The sequence below is a fragment of the Pistacia vera genome, unplaced genomic scaffold (genome assembly GCF_008641045.1).
Source record: "Pistacia vera cultivar Batoury unplaced genomic scaffold, PisVer_v2 Contig79, whole genome shotgun sequence".
Taxonomy (NCBI): Eukaryota; Viridiplantae; Streptophyta; class Magnoliopsida; order Sapindales; family Anacardiaceae; genus Pistacia; species Pistacia vera.
The window spans coordinates 424,706-439,898 of NW_022196656.1; the positions used below are offsets into that span (position 1 = coordinate 424,706).

Consider the following 15,193-nt stretch of genomic DNA (forward strand, 5'->3'; position numbering starts at 1 on the left):
GTTATGTGTGCACACTGGTTACCAATCTTATGATTTAGCTTGTCTCATCTGTTTTGTGTGTGCACGCAGAACTACCAGACTTGTGTCTTGGTTTGTTTCATTTCGAGTGTGTGTACACAACAGGTCGTGCTTACACTCTCACTACAGACATTTGCAACCCAACACGAGTTGCATGTCTGATAAAGTGAAAAAGATATTGTTTATCTTTGTCTCTTACTTTTTAGGACCTTTTTTACATGTGTCATTGTATCCTTAAGTGGTCCTAGGGAATAAAACTCTTTTCCCAACTTGTTTTGTGGTCCAAAACAAAAGAATGAATATTTTCCTTATTTGGATAAACATTAGTCAATCCCTTGTTGGCTGACTTGGTATTCTATTGTTGAGCAAGAAATCCTCCATTATATAATATTCTTTCTTGTGTGTATAAATTTAACCTTTTGACAATTTGTTTCGTTGTACTATGAATTTCTTAGAGTATTCTTTCTCTTAAGGCTCAAGGTTTATTTCCATTTTGTGTCAAAACCTCACCATATCAAACATAGACTTGATGGCTCTTGGAATGTAGTTTCTTTACTGATGCTGGTGTGTGGCATTGGTGCATGACATCGGTGTTTGAAGCTTGGTGTTTTACAAGCTGTTCTCGGGTGTATTCCCAGTGTGAAGAATATCTAAGGAGTTGCTATACGTTAAGGATTTAGAGTGTGGTGCTAAGTGTAAAGTTGAACAGGGAGTTCTTTTTATTATAACTTAGATCAACTTTGAACATTATCTTTTAATGTGCTTTTGACTCAATGGATTGCTTCGATTTGGACAAGGTCCCATGGATGTAGGCTAAAAGTGAATTTAGCCGAACCATGTATATAGTTGTGTTCTTTATTTTTCGCACTTATGTTTGATGTGTTCAAATTGGATTTGTATAATCTACTTGGTAAATATTCCGCTGCACTTTAAAATGGGTACTTAAACACCAAAGTGAGTTGACCAACTCCAACAGAAACCAACAGTTTGGTGGGTATGAGTTCTGTCTTTAGTAAGAATTACACTAGCTAGTCATTAGATGAATGTTAACTAATCTCAATATGATTTCTCTAACAATAATTTTCGTTGAGTGAAGTCGTTAAAGACTCAAGTTGACTTTGTACCAAAATTTAATAAGAATAGAATATAGATATTATAACTAATTAGTCTCAACAACATTGTAGACATCTTGAGAGCTGAAACAATATATGTTCACAATAGTATATTATGATCTCTTTAATAATTGCAACTTTACAGGGTATTTCACTTTCATTTATAACTTCAGCTACTTATGTTGCATGTGATGTCACATATATTGTCAGACTTTTCATTTCATGTAGTTATATATATCCGGATCATCTTTCTCCAGTTGCATATTTCTTCTCCTCATATAATTTTTGGGGAGAGGCGCAGTCAGATTATTCTTCAGTTTAGTTCTGCAGTTTCAAAAAATATATGTGGGATCAATGTTGAAATAGAAAAATTAATTAATTCGTACCAAATTTATATTTTTTTCCTTACTAATTTGGTCCCTAGTTTTCTTCCTCTAAGGTGTGAAAAATATTATTCATATACCTTTACTTGTTGCTCTTTCTGATGTATCATAAGGCCGTTGCTCAGGCTGGCTCAGTTGAAGATGAACTGGGATATGTGAATCTTCTCCATTGCTCAAACTGTATTGAATGAAGGCATTTCCGCTGGTTTCATTCGCTTCCCTTGAGCCATAAACCTGAGAGATATGGTATGCCTTATTGTTGGTCATTAGCTTTACATGCATTTTACAGTTTCAGATGAATATTTAAAATAATTAACAAGTTTTCCGGTTTGAATTAATTATAATACATACCTTCTTGTATAACTCCATATTTTCTTGACGAATGAGGTTTACCTTCTTATAAAGTTCAACATTTTCCTGATGTATAATAGTCCCCTGAGATGAAAATTTTTTTAAAAAAAAAAAAAAAAAGAAAGGTAATTGGTACTAACAAATTAATTGATTATTAACAGAAGATAAAGAGTGAAGAAGGTGTAATTTCAGAATTAATTAAGACCTTTTGGTTTAGCTCTTGTATTTCATCGGTTAATATTAGTTCCTGCAGAAAATTAGAAGAACATGTTAAGTGTAATGCATATGCTACTGTATTTCAAATGGGATGCCTTTATATTAGTTATAAAATTAATAAATCTGATAAAAATTGAAAAATTTTGACCTTTTTGAGACGAATGCCCCGCAAACTCATTTCCAATTGATTCTCTAGATTTTGTAGGTCTTTGACATTCAAACCGTAAAGTTGTTCCCCCATCAAAAGTCTGTCATATAAATAAGAAAGTAGAGTAAAACTTGTTGGAATGTAAACACTATTTGGTAGTTGATGAAGATGTTGCTGCAGAAGAAAAAGCAAGCAAGAAGAAACAAGAAATTGTAGCTAGGATCTCGCCGCGGCAAGGAAGGATGATGAGTTCCGGAAAAAATTCCAAACAACTCACCACCACAGCGTGGAGAAAGTCATGCCACTGTGTAAGTTTGAGTTAATGAGTTCCATAATTTAAGTCTTAGGAAAATTCCTATTTTAGGAGTTTGAGTTTAGGAATATTTGTCTTCCTTTTCCTATTGTGAGTTGAATTAGGAAAGTAGAATTGGTTTAGGATTTTACTTTGAGTTAAAGTAGGAACTGAGGTTAAAATATGAGTCCTATTAGGATACAAAATATGAATCTTATTAGAATTTGGTTTTCCCATATACTACATACAAATATAGAGGTGAGAATCAATTCATGATTATGAGAGAATGAAGATTGAGAGAATGTGATAACACAGGGGTTATTAAACACTACAGGTGGAGTGTCCTAGAAATTGTAATTGTTTCCGTCTTATGTACTAGATTGATGGTATTATACACTCTTATATATCGTGTTCATGAAATTATAGTAGATTTTTCTTATCCATGAATGTAGACAAGTTATGTCGAATCACGTCAATGTTGTATCTTTGTGTGTGTGATATTCTTCATATAGTATTTGTTTATATCCAATTCCAACAATTGGTATCTGTGCATCATCTTAATTTCCAACAAAGCTAACCATTTGTCATAGAGCGGATGATCTTCTTAAAGAGTTTCATCATTGTGATATTCTTCATGAGCTTCTATCTATGTGGAATGGTTTTCCTATAAGGTCTTATTTTTTTAGACAATAGAACTTATATATTCAGGTTAGGGACGAAGTTTTTATCACATGCTAGTGAAAGAGAATTTATAAACAACAAAAGGGCCGTGTGAAGCTCTCTAAAGAACCTAAAGAAGGCAAAAGTGAGTTCCAGTGAGAGAGAATATAAACGTTTGACTGGCAAAAAAAGGGGAAATATTTGTCGAGTAAAAAGATTAAGAAGCAGTGGTTTCTCATCATCATAAATCGTTGGTATATAGTGAATATAAGCTCTATCATATTGGTATCTAATGTTATTTGATTAGCTGGGAGTGTGCTACATAAGATGTCCTATTTATTTTTCTTTGTTTTTATTTTCTGTCCATAATTATTCAGTATGTCACAAGACATTATTTTATGGTTACTTTATTTTCGCACTATTATACAACAAACTGGAAGTAGAATATGCCGATTTGACAACAGCAGCAACAAATACTAATATTAATTTTGTATCAGATGATTGAGTAATTGTTGATTACAAACATTGATTTCATCACGAGGATTATCTTTCAGAAATCAAGTCATAGGAAGGCTCACTTTTGCTATTCCTAAGATTTTGAGGCGCCAATCTATGCCAGTGACACTTACTTTTTGAAATTCTGAGGAAATATGTAATTTCGATTCTCTCTTAATGAGCTTAGTATGATCTTCTGGTGCCTTCATTTTCAAGGTATATAATTTCAGCCTGCTAATAATCAAAATTAACCTAAAACTATTATATAGTTGTGTTTAACTGAATGAAGGTCACAAGCATTGAAGCAAATCACTACATACATATATGCTAAGCATAACGTGTGTATTAAATTGAACTACTCTTACAGCCTGCTATGAATATTGAGTAAAATCAAGACCATAAATATTGGTCAGCTAGCAACATGCATAAATTACATGATGCTGATCATTTTTTTGTTAGAGAAACCTATTCTGTTATGCCATTCTTTCTTATTGTTCAGGGATATATGTTTATTGTGAGTCATTAATCTTTTCGTATATTGTTTGCTGCTGACATAACTAACATTCGTAAAATGTAATCATGTTATTTGTCAATTCATGTTGTTAACATTTTTTCATAATTACATGTATCTAATTCTGGGCTCTAAGAGAAAGAACATTTACCGATGATTTTCTTGCAAATTGTGTAGTTGTTGCCCCAACATCGCTGCCTTCCTTTTCCAAAACTAGCAGTACAATAGCACAAATTAAGCTCCACATGTGTAATTTTAAGATTTTGTTTATTTTCATAGAAGTGGCATGTTATTTATTAACTAATGATGCCCATAAGATGACATGAGGTAAAGCAAGATAAGCAACAAAGATGTTGAACAATCTACATTTTTCATTACACACTAATTGGGAAAGGATCTGGGAACAAACCAAACTAAAGCAAACATTCGGGCATGAAATGCAACATGTTTGCGGTAATGCCCAAGTGTGAACATCAATACCCTTCACATAGGATCTTGCAGAGACAGTATATATATACCACGTGGATGTTGTTTGATGGAGACTAAAAATTAATACAACTATGTTGTTTATTTGCTAATGATGTGTTAAATTCATGATTTAGTTTCAGAGCATATCATATGTACTCAGAATATAAAAGGAAACCTATTACACAATTAGTATATGATATATCCCACATTTGACCTGGAATTGAATATTTTTGTCCATTGTGGTGCTTCCAAAACATCTCAAATACATATGGCTACTTAATTTTGCTGGAAATCTAACTGTGAAAGCTGACATTGTAGTTAACGCAGTATACCTTTACTTCTGATGGTGGATTCAACAATTGCTGATGATCCTCTTTTAGGTGGCTATATCGTTCAAAAACTTGTTTCATGCTGTGGTAAGCCAATCAAATGGTAAGATTCTTGCACAATTGACTGCATATATATTTTCAATCTATATAACATAAAATCATAACAATGCAATAAGAAAGGCTGCAGCTAATCAGTAGTCAATGTGTTACAGAAAATTGAAGATAAAGATAATAAAGGCCGCAAAGTATATCAACTAGAAGAGAATTATTGCATGTTGTTGTCTGGATTCTATGATTGTTATGCTCATACATTAGTAGGCAACATATATGGTAATCAAGGAAAAGTCCATGCGAAAACCTTGGGAAAATTACAAGGTATTAATTAACAAGTTTTTTCTGTAATTTTTGAGTTCTTGGAACCTCAGATCTCCATGTTTGAGCCGCTAAAGTTTTGACTTACACTGAGCGAAGTACTCAAATTAACAATAGTAACTTATCTTTTCATATTTTCAGTTTGTGTCAGTAGCTTCCCAAGATATTTACAGTGAGAGTAAATTAACTACTGATATAAGTGAAGACACAAGTATCTAAACTAATTAAAATACTAATCTGTTAAGCAGAATAACCAATTATTTTCTTAAATCTTACGACTCTCCCTTAACTATATGTAATAAAAGACTAATTAGAAATCAACGTTATAAAAACTTGAAAGGCAAATTGTTTGGTTCTGAGAAAGGCAAATTGTTTGGTTCTGATGTCATTTGACTTTGATCATCAATTCATTGGCATATGATATTGCAAATTAGTTGTGACAGTATAATTACTCGAATTTATCAATGTGACGATCAACTCTTATAAACATATATAGTTCAATGATTATCAACTTCATCCTAGCATGATTTGAGAACTTATACGGGGTAGACCTTGCAGTTTAGGTAACTAACCATACCCAAAATTTACTTATTATTTTCAAAGTTCTTAAACATTTTATCATAGCATTTGCTATGGTATCAATAGTTGGAAAGTCCACAGCTTATATGAACTAAAATTTTATATATTTTTCTTATATCTTTAACTTGATATTATATCAAAAATTTATGTATATGAATGAAATTTTTATGTGGTTTGACCTCCCATTCATAATAGATCCAGGCTATGCACTTTCCTGAGAACTGATGCTCCATACTATCCTCATTTGTCTGAATTACTCTATATAGATTATGCCGGTTACCCCAGAGCATTGAACATGGATTTCAAAAAAATTCCTAAGGTCATAATAAGTTCTTTCTAATAACCAAATGTGACATTCTGATAATCAATTCACTAATCTATCTTTGGTCACTCTATCCAGAGTCTGTCCAATGCCTCAAGAGTTTGATTATGACTAAGAGCATAAATTCCATGCAGATTCCTCGCTTTGGATCCAATTTACATATTGGATCTAATTCACACGATTTTATTGTTACAATCATCCCAAAAAGAAATCTTGCAACCCTTTTTTAGAAGGGATTCCACGTAATGAACCTCTCTTATTTTTGACACATTACTCTCCCCCCTCACCCCTCTCTTCATTAGTCCATCTTTATTAATAAGCAATCTAAGAAAAGTTTAATTATAGAGTATTAACTCTTATGTGGGTTTATTGGTTGATCTCATCGAGCCACGGGTTCATCTACCTCAACATTCTGCTAGATACCTTATCCTTTACTTCCCAAAAACCTTCTTATCAGCCACCAAAAACTAGAGCCGGCTCAGGAAATTAAATTGTCCTTATGAAAGTTCTAAATTAGGCTTTGTTGTATTCATTAAATAAAAGCAATTAATTGAAAAAATATTATGAAGGAAAAATATTTTGAATTTAGTTGAGCCCCAAAATAAGTACGCATTTAATTTAAATTAGCTGTTCCGTGGTAGTTTTATGATATGTTACCGTTTTGCTTTAACATGTTAAATGTACTAAATAACAACCATTTAATATCCTAAAGCATTTCAAAATGTTAATCATTTCAACGTTTTTGTTTACAAACAGATATTATAATACTTATATTCAGCATGAAAAGAACACAAGTATACAATACTTGTTTAAACAATTGAATCCATATTAAGATCCCTTTATTTTATGAAGAAATAAAATAAATATTTATTGTTGCATAATACAACAGATATTTTAATACTTAATTTGTCAGGACTGTTAATGGAAGTTGAGCACTTGAGCAGTCCTCCAACTTTGGTTTCTAGAAGTTTCCATCTTAGGTTCTCTGCACATATCTAACGTAATATTTATGATTGTCTTTCCTACTATGCAATAGTATTTAGTGCTTCTTGATATATTTATGTGATTGTTTATATGTGAAAGATTTTGAACTCATGAAAAATTTTAGATCCTAAGTCCTAACAAAATTTATGAACAGTTATTGTCTTTGATAACTAGTGGTAGTATACTCTTAAAGAAGGAAACCATCACCTCCAATGAATGGAGACTCACTTCAAAGATGCATCAATCAACAAAAGTTTTCATAATCGACTCATAACACGAACTTTTATGGCTAGAGGAAGGTTAGTGACAATACCAAAAGCAAATGAAAATTAATCGATCGATATCAAAGTCTAACATACAGAAGCTGATTGTACCAAGCATACAAAAAAGGGCATATGAAAGATGTTGAGTGCTGATTAAATACCAGAGATGTCTTTCACAGCTAAGTGGATAAAATGCTTGATTTTAATTGTTCCAATCACCACATATATATGTTAAAACACTGAATGGTTTTTCAATGACAAAGTGGTGAATGTTGAAATCATAGAGGGGAAACAAACAACATCACCAATAAAGGTGGAAATAGCTAGAACAATTAATATACATGTTAAATGATGAGTTATTTTATGATCATGATAAATGTCATTTGAACTAAGTTACAGATAAAGAGAACATCAAAACTTGAATGGAAGAAAGATTTTGAAATAGAAGATGAAGTGGTTAAAATTAGGTTTGCATAATGAAAGGTAGTAAAAGGAAAAAACTATGTTATCTTGAAGGGTATACGTAACACCGTAAGCCGGTGACATATCGGATTGTGTACCTCTATAACGATAACCTATTTGAAATTGTTTTAACTGGTCACTACCAATATCTAATGATGATTCATGATATGCATATGAACCAAGAATATAGAAAAGAGTGGGGGCGGTCTATCTTTTAATTAAAAAGTTGAAATAAAATTGCTTTACATTTGATCAAAGTCGTTGAAGTTGCCTAATAAGGATAGGAATGCTGAAATGTTGACAACAAAGATATAAGCTTGCTACATAAGTTAACAGTAATTTATTAATATATGATCAATTGGACTTTAATATATAAATTAACCTATTAATTATCAATCATCAATAACTTTTGTTAGTGGAGAAAATTATTTTCCTTATAATGACCAAGGTGGAGTATGATAATACAAAATTTTATATATGGTCCTAAATCGAAATTAAATATTAGCTTTAAGTTCAAAATATGATAAAGGTTTCTACCTAACGCTATAACTAGCTGTACTAGTGGATCCCTTAAAGCATGCAGATGGCAATATTAATTTGCTTGTTCAATGTAATCACTATCTTATATAAAAAAATAAAAAATAAAAATAGGGATGCTATGCTAATGGGATCATACGATGATTAATTATGGGTTTCTATCGACAATTAGAAAAGCAACTTAAGGCATGGAGAGTATACGATATATATCAAACACCAGTAGCTGGGTAGAAGATCAAAAAGTTTTAGCACCATTAAGGTCATGAAAAGAACACAAGCAAACGAAGAAATGATATTATATATAGAAACACCAGTTTGACGATGGGATAAAAATATAGAATATAAATCATGCAATTCAAGCTAATTAGAAAGCAAGATATCCTCTTGGATAGGGCTAAAGAACTTACATATATGATATATGTACAGTACCTTTAAATATTTTGTTGAACTGATGAGCTGAGGATGTTAGATCATTATGTAGTTTTATTATTTAAAGAAGCAGTGAAGGCTTAAACGCTAGAGAACAGTCTCGTCACTAACTAAATCCAAATTTACAGATGAATAAGGAAAGGGCTAAGGACTAGAAGATTCAGTTATCTTTTTGTGTACGCCTCCCCTTATGTTGAATGCAATTCTCCACAACCACATTCAACTTTTCATTCCTTATGTCAATCAAAGATAATGATAAATCAGTCCTATTTATATCTTTTATTTGTTTTTTGCAATATCCCTTATCTATTCCATAGTTTCAAACATAAAACAAAATTTCGTGTTCACTTTACCTGTTGAACGCCGATTTTGGAAACTATACATATTCCAAGCTATAGCTGAAGGAGTGAGACCGTGAGACGGATGATATAACACATTGTATAAGCAAATTAGGGATGCGAATTTTATCTCTCGTAATTGCCTTTTACATTTATCAGTTTACTCCATCTTTCGGTCTTTCCCCACCATTCTTCTGCACCGGAGTTGGAATTTTGTTGGTTTTGATGACGCATTCTATGGCACCAAATCAGCTCAAGGCTTAGCATCCCATTAATTTTTCGTAACAGGGAGACTATATGGGGTATATTTCTGCTATATATGATGCAGCTCTTCATTTCCTATAGAAAACAAACATAACATGTATGGCCATGCCTCCTACGAAAGTCTCATTTTTTTGCTGGTAAAAATGAAAGTGATACCTTGCAAAATATGTTTCGGTCCAAACCTAAACCTAGCTAATACAAATCTTATAAATGAAAATTTTGACTGTATTAAATGTAAGGAAATCAATAAACAGCAGAAAGAAACCAGTTAAAGTTTTGATATACTGAACATTTATGCAGTCATGAAGTCTAGGAAGATATATATGATTCAGGTCCGAAGACTTTCTTGATTCCAAAATATGATGGCTTATTAACAAGAACTAAAAAAAAGCAAGACATAATATCAAACCTGGTGCTTGCAAACTCGTAGAGCTTTCCTGTGCTTGAGAAGATGGCAAGTCCAACTTCTGCATCACAAAGAATTGCCAGCTCCTTTGCCTTCTTAATCAATCCTTTTCTTCTCTTTGAGAAAGTCACTTGCCTGCTTGTAGAATTATCGATCCTTCGGATCGCAATCTTCCCCCTCCCCATCCTTTGTCAGTTGTGTTCTAGGGTTTCTGCTCACAGTATGAAAAGATACAGAGTTGGTTCATTTTGAAGGATAAATCAAGGATTACTATTACCTTCATAACAAGAAGAAATTAGAAGAACTTACTGTGGAGAGCCCCAAGGACGACTTAGAAAGGATCAGTTAGTGATTTTGGTGATGAAACAGCTTTATAAGAAAACAAATGATTGTGGGGCGCATAAATGCCTACTGGGGATATTAATGGAGTGATTTTGAAGTACTGTAAGGGGTACAACAGGGAGATCCATTTAGACTACTTTACATTTATTGTATGTAGAAAATTTTGATTGTGCCGTCACCATATACAGTGATGACACGTGGAAATACGAGTTTATCGATGACACGTGGTTTATCGATGACACGTGAAAATACGAGTTTTTCTTATCACATCGAAATATAAATATATCAATATTATCTTATTTTTTCTAGTCTTAAATAATTGAGCAGTATTAGACTTACAATTTTTTCATACAACCCTAATATAGTAGTTTAAGATTGATCAGTTCGTAGTACGTTCCGTCTACTCAAATACAAACTAATTAATTGTGAACTACCACCTTTAGGGTTCTATAAAAAAGTTGTATAAAAAAATTGTAAGTGTAGTTTTATTGTAAATAGTTTATCTATGAAGTTGAGATTAGCATTATATAATTTTTAACTATTCTAAAAGCAGAAGCATGTTTCATTTAATTACTATTTAATATATTTTGATAAAGGAAGAAATTAAAGATATGGTGAGCGCTCCTTAAATTAGATTAATGGTATACGTATACATAATGTTCAATTACATATTTGTTGTTGTTTTCTTTCTTTTTGGATGTATAAGATACAATATTAGACGTGCATATTAATTTGGAAAAATATACTGCGAAACATAATTTTCTTTTTAAGCTTTAAAAAATGCTTCTTGTACAATTAACAAGAAATGTTGCCAAAATCTGTCAAATAATATTTAATTAATATATCCACAAGTCTTTTTATATCTTTTTTTTACTAAGGTGTTATACACTTGCATTTCCCAAGTAACCCTAATTCTTTTTTTAACTCAGCCAAAATTACTGAAGGCAATCTAAATCCAAAAGCTGGTGAGTTTGCAGGTGGTCGGGTAAAACAAACTAATTTCGGGGGATTCTCCACGTGTCAGACAAAACATTGGGGTTAGAGAAAATGGTTTTGTTTGAGGTTTCCAAATTAGGTAAAGATAAATCGGATTCATATGCAAATCCAAATGTAAAGGACTTATTCTTTCTTGGTTGTTGCACGTTTTCTGGTTCCTAAATATTTTTCTCATTTGGTAGTTGGATCGGAACTCCCTCTAGTTAATCTAACTTCCATTACTTTTTATAATCAAAAGCAACAAATTACATATAGAAAACGTTTACACACAGTCAATTTCCTTATCTATAAAGGTGCCAAAAGGAATTAATCCACAGCCTCAAAATGCCAATTCGATCTTTGCCTTTTCTATACTTTCTTGACCCTGAGATCAGCATTACAGGAAAGATGTGATATCTTTAAAGAACATAAAATACCCATCAAATTCAATTTATTGATATAATTTAGGAGAAATTATATAATGCAAGTTGCATGAAATTAATCTTGCAAACACTGACACACACATGTGAAAGCCTAGATTAAGCATCCGCCAATCGAGGGAAGGATTGGCACGCTTGTATCGTTCAAAGCCAATGGCAAACAGTCCGTACTAACCTTCGTCAAATGTGTAAATATAAAGGAGATATTCTACTAAGATAATGAAGAATATATATTAGTATAATGTATCACCCACATCTTGGTTTCATTATCACTTTAGATTTTAATACTTAATTAATTACTTTGTTGACCACATCTATGCACAGATTAGGGGCCAGTTAAGACACCAATAATCATAAAGGTTTGGTGACTGTCCCTATTCAGAAATTGCTATTGGCTGAAGCCCATGTGAACGTGATTTGTTAGACCAATAAGATTCGATCTCGCCTTAAATTGTATTAAGGTCCTTGGATTAAGAAGTCACCTAATTCAAGATTAATATTAAATTAGTGCAGCAATTATGCCTCAGGTTACGAGCTTGGCCAGGTGTCAATCATCAACAAATGATAAATGTGATTAGACCAAGAATAAGTTTTTATGATGTATACTTTTTCATTAGTTTATCATCCCAACAAATGAAATGTCACTTTACTGAGTCATCAGACAATTGAAAATGGCTTCTTTCTAGTTGCGATGTTAACATTTGTATATGATAAAGTAACTTTAGTTTAAGACAGGTGCACATGAACGTCATCATAATTCTCAAATTTCTCCACCCTAGGAAATTAAGGAAGATATGCATTTTTTTTTTTTCTTGAGGGGGGAGAGTTCTGTCCCTTTCCATGTTTATATTCTCAAAGTTCACATAAATCATGGATTGACCCAAGTTGCAATTTCATATTATTTTGGACCAAACTTTCTTTACTTTGCATATGCTTTGATTTTTGTCGGAAATTAAAGATGGAAACATTCTAATGTACTCTACCGCTGACACTTGTTAACTAGGGTTTTAAAACTTCTAGGCTAAGCCTTGGTTATATCTTCCTGTGTCAAAAGGCATATATCAGAGTAAATTGCCACTGTTTCCAGATAACAATGTACTTTTTATAGCCGGCTCTAGCTGGGAAAATGAAGATGATAATGCACAATTTTTTCTGGCGAGCTTTTGAGTGTTTATACTTCATATTTGGCATGACACTGAAAATCTCTAATCTTAAAAATCTGATATAGTAACAATAACTTCTCCAAATGACACTAAATTCCCAAATTCCAAAGACTTATGATGTGAATCTATATACACGAAGAAGTTCACACAAAAGAAAGAAAGAAACAGAGAACAAGAAACTTTGAGAGAAACAAAAAAAAAAAAATTACTTCTATCGTGTTATTTCAAGTCAGATCAAAAGAGTTTAAAAAGTGTTTATATAATACAAGTTAGTCCAGGCTGGTAATCCTTGTGAATAACTAGCTACAAAATCTCAGCATTTCATTTTAATCAAACAAACACACTCTTAGCATAATAACACCGTAGGATCTGTTCTTTAGTAGCTACAACACTCATTGACCTTTATAACTAACATCAGCTTCTTTCTAACTAAACCAGTTTCTCTGTTTTTACATATTAACTACCTTAGCTTCTTTCTGACTAAAACAACTTCTCTGCTTTAACATCATCCCTCAGTTTGAGACTCAGATGCTCACTAACATCTTCCCTACAGTAATGTAAACTTTCCCATACTTATTCAAACAAAGACAGCCTTTATGATGGAAACTATATCCAAGAAAGAGACATCGTTCAGTGTGATAAGAGAGTTTGTGTTTTTGGTATGGTATGATAAATGGAAAGCATAAGCATCCAAAAGTTTTCAAAAGAGTGTAAACTGGATCTTTTTGAAACAAGAGCTAAATGGTGCATGATTTTTTAGCATAGGTTAAGGTAATCTATTTATAAGATAAACAGTAGTGTGAAAGGAGTACCACCAATAATGAGGCATGGAGGCTTGAGCAAGCAATGTCAACCCAATTTCAATTACATGTATGTGTTTCCTCTCCATCTTACTATTTTGTTGGTGAGTATGTGAACAAAGATGTCTAAAATGAATACCTTGACTAGTAAAATAAGTGACTAGAGGTCTAAACTTTCCTATCCAATCTGACTTAAGGTCCTTATTTTGGTGTAAAATTGTTGTTTCACCAGTTTGTGAAATTGCATGACTATAGTAGCTACTTCAGACTTGAGTTTCAAAGGATAAATCCATGTATACTTGGTGAAATCATGAACAAACAATAAGTAATTTTTGTAATCAAGTGAGGAATTAACCAAGGTAGGTCATCACACATCTGCATTCACAAGTTCAAAAGGTGCAGTAGACTTAGTTGTAGTATAAGCAAATACACTCTAATGGAGCTTTCCAAACTGACATGTTTCACGAAAACTCATTTTATTGATATGTCTGTGATTTACAGATATTTGAAACATAATCGAATCAAGTACAATAGCATAGGGGTGCCCTAAAACGTCTATGCCATAACAATTGGGCTTTATTTTCTTCATCTATTTCTTCAACGGGTACTATGATTTTTATTACACGTATCAGACATATAACTTGTATCAACAAGAGAGCCAATGTTAGCAACAGTGAGATCTGAAAATATTTGAGTAGTGGATTGATGTAAAGCTAAAGATGGTTGATCATATTACTGATGTCCAATGCTTTTTCCAATTGCAATAAAAGGAATGTTCAATTGATACAATCCATTTCGAAGAACTCCTCTAAGTAGCACTTCCTGCGAAACCTTGTCCTTCACAACACAATCGTCAGTAGAAAACTCTACTAAGACATTATTATCTCTTGTTATTTTGGAGATACTAAGGAGATTCTTAGTAATCTAAGGAACACATAAAATGTTTTTGAGATACAATGATCTTGTTATATTAGTAGGGGAAAATCGTTGAACTTGTGTGTGATATGTTCAAGTATTGGCCATTGCCTACTTGTAACTGATTTGGTCCATTGTAATTAGTTTTCAAAGGCAAGTTCTAAGACTCTATGGCAATGTGATGAGTTGCTCCAAAATCAATGTACCAATTCGGATCAATTACTGTTGAAGAAGATGTTATCATGTGAGTTGGACTGATGTGAGATTCATAACCTTATGGCATTGAGGTAACACACTCCTATGTTGGTTTGATTGGTGTTTCTTGAGAAGAAAATCTATGACTAAATTCAGATGATTGATATGAAGTTATTGAATTTGGTAGATAATTCATGACATAAGTATTTGTGTATCCAGACTTATGAGAGTATCTAAGAACAACAAAATAAGCTTGAGCAGAAGCTACAGGATGATTTTTCTGAGATGAGCTATTTAAATTGGTTTCATAGTATTGAGTATGGTTCTGATTTCCTTGAAATGATGTGTCAAACCTATGTTAACATTGCAACACAACATGTCTTGATTTCCCACACAATTGGCGTATAACCTTTAGTTTAAGGAA

The 15,193-nt window shown here is 32.4% G+C and overlaps 1 protein-coding gene across 1 annotated transcript; it reads right to left on the bottom strand.

Moving 5' to 3' along the window:
* Positions 1-1,192: 1,192 nt before the first annotated feature.
* LOC116116936 (MADS-box transcription factor 23-like) lies at positions 1,193-10,389 on the bottom strand. Its single transcript, XM_031402973.1, has 9 exons — positions 10,249-10,389; positions 9,943-10,150; positions 4,987-5,065; positions 4,338-4,399; positions 2,229-2,328; positions 2,070-2,111; positions 1,865-1,948; positions 1,594-1,747; positions 1,193-1,454 (listed from the first exon to the last, which is right to left on the bottom strand). The coding sequence occupies exons 2-9, from the start codon at positions 10,122-10,124 to the stop codon at positions 1,444-1,446; spliced, it is 714 nt and encodes a 237-aa protein (XP_031258833.1). The 5' UTR covers positions 10,125-10,150; positions 10,249-10,389; the 3' UTR covers positions 1,193-1,443.
* Between the last annotated feature and the right edge of the window lie 4,804 nt (positions 10,390-15,193).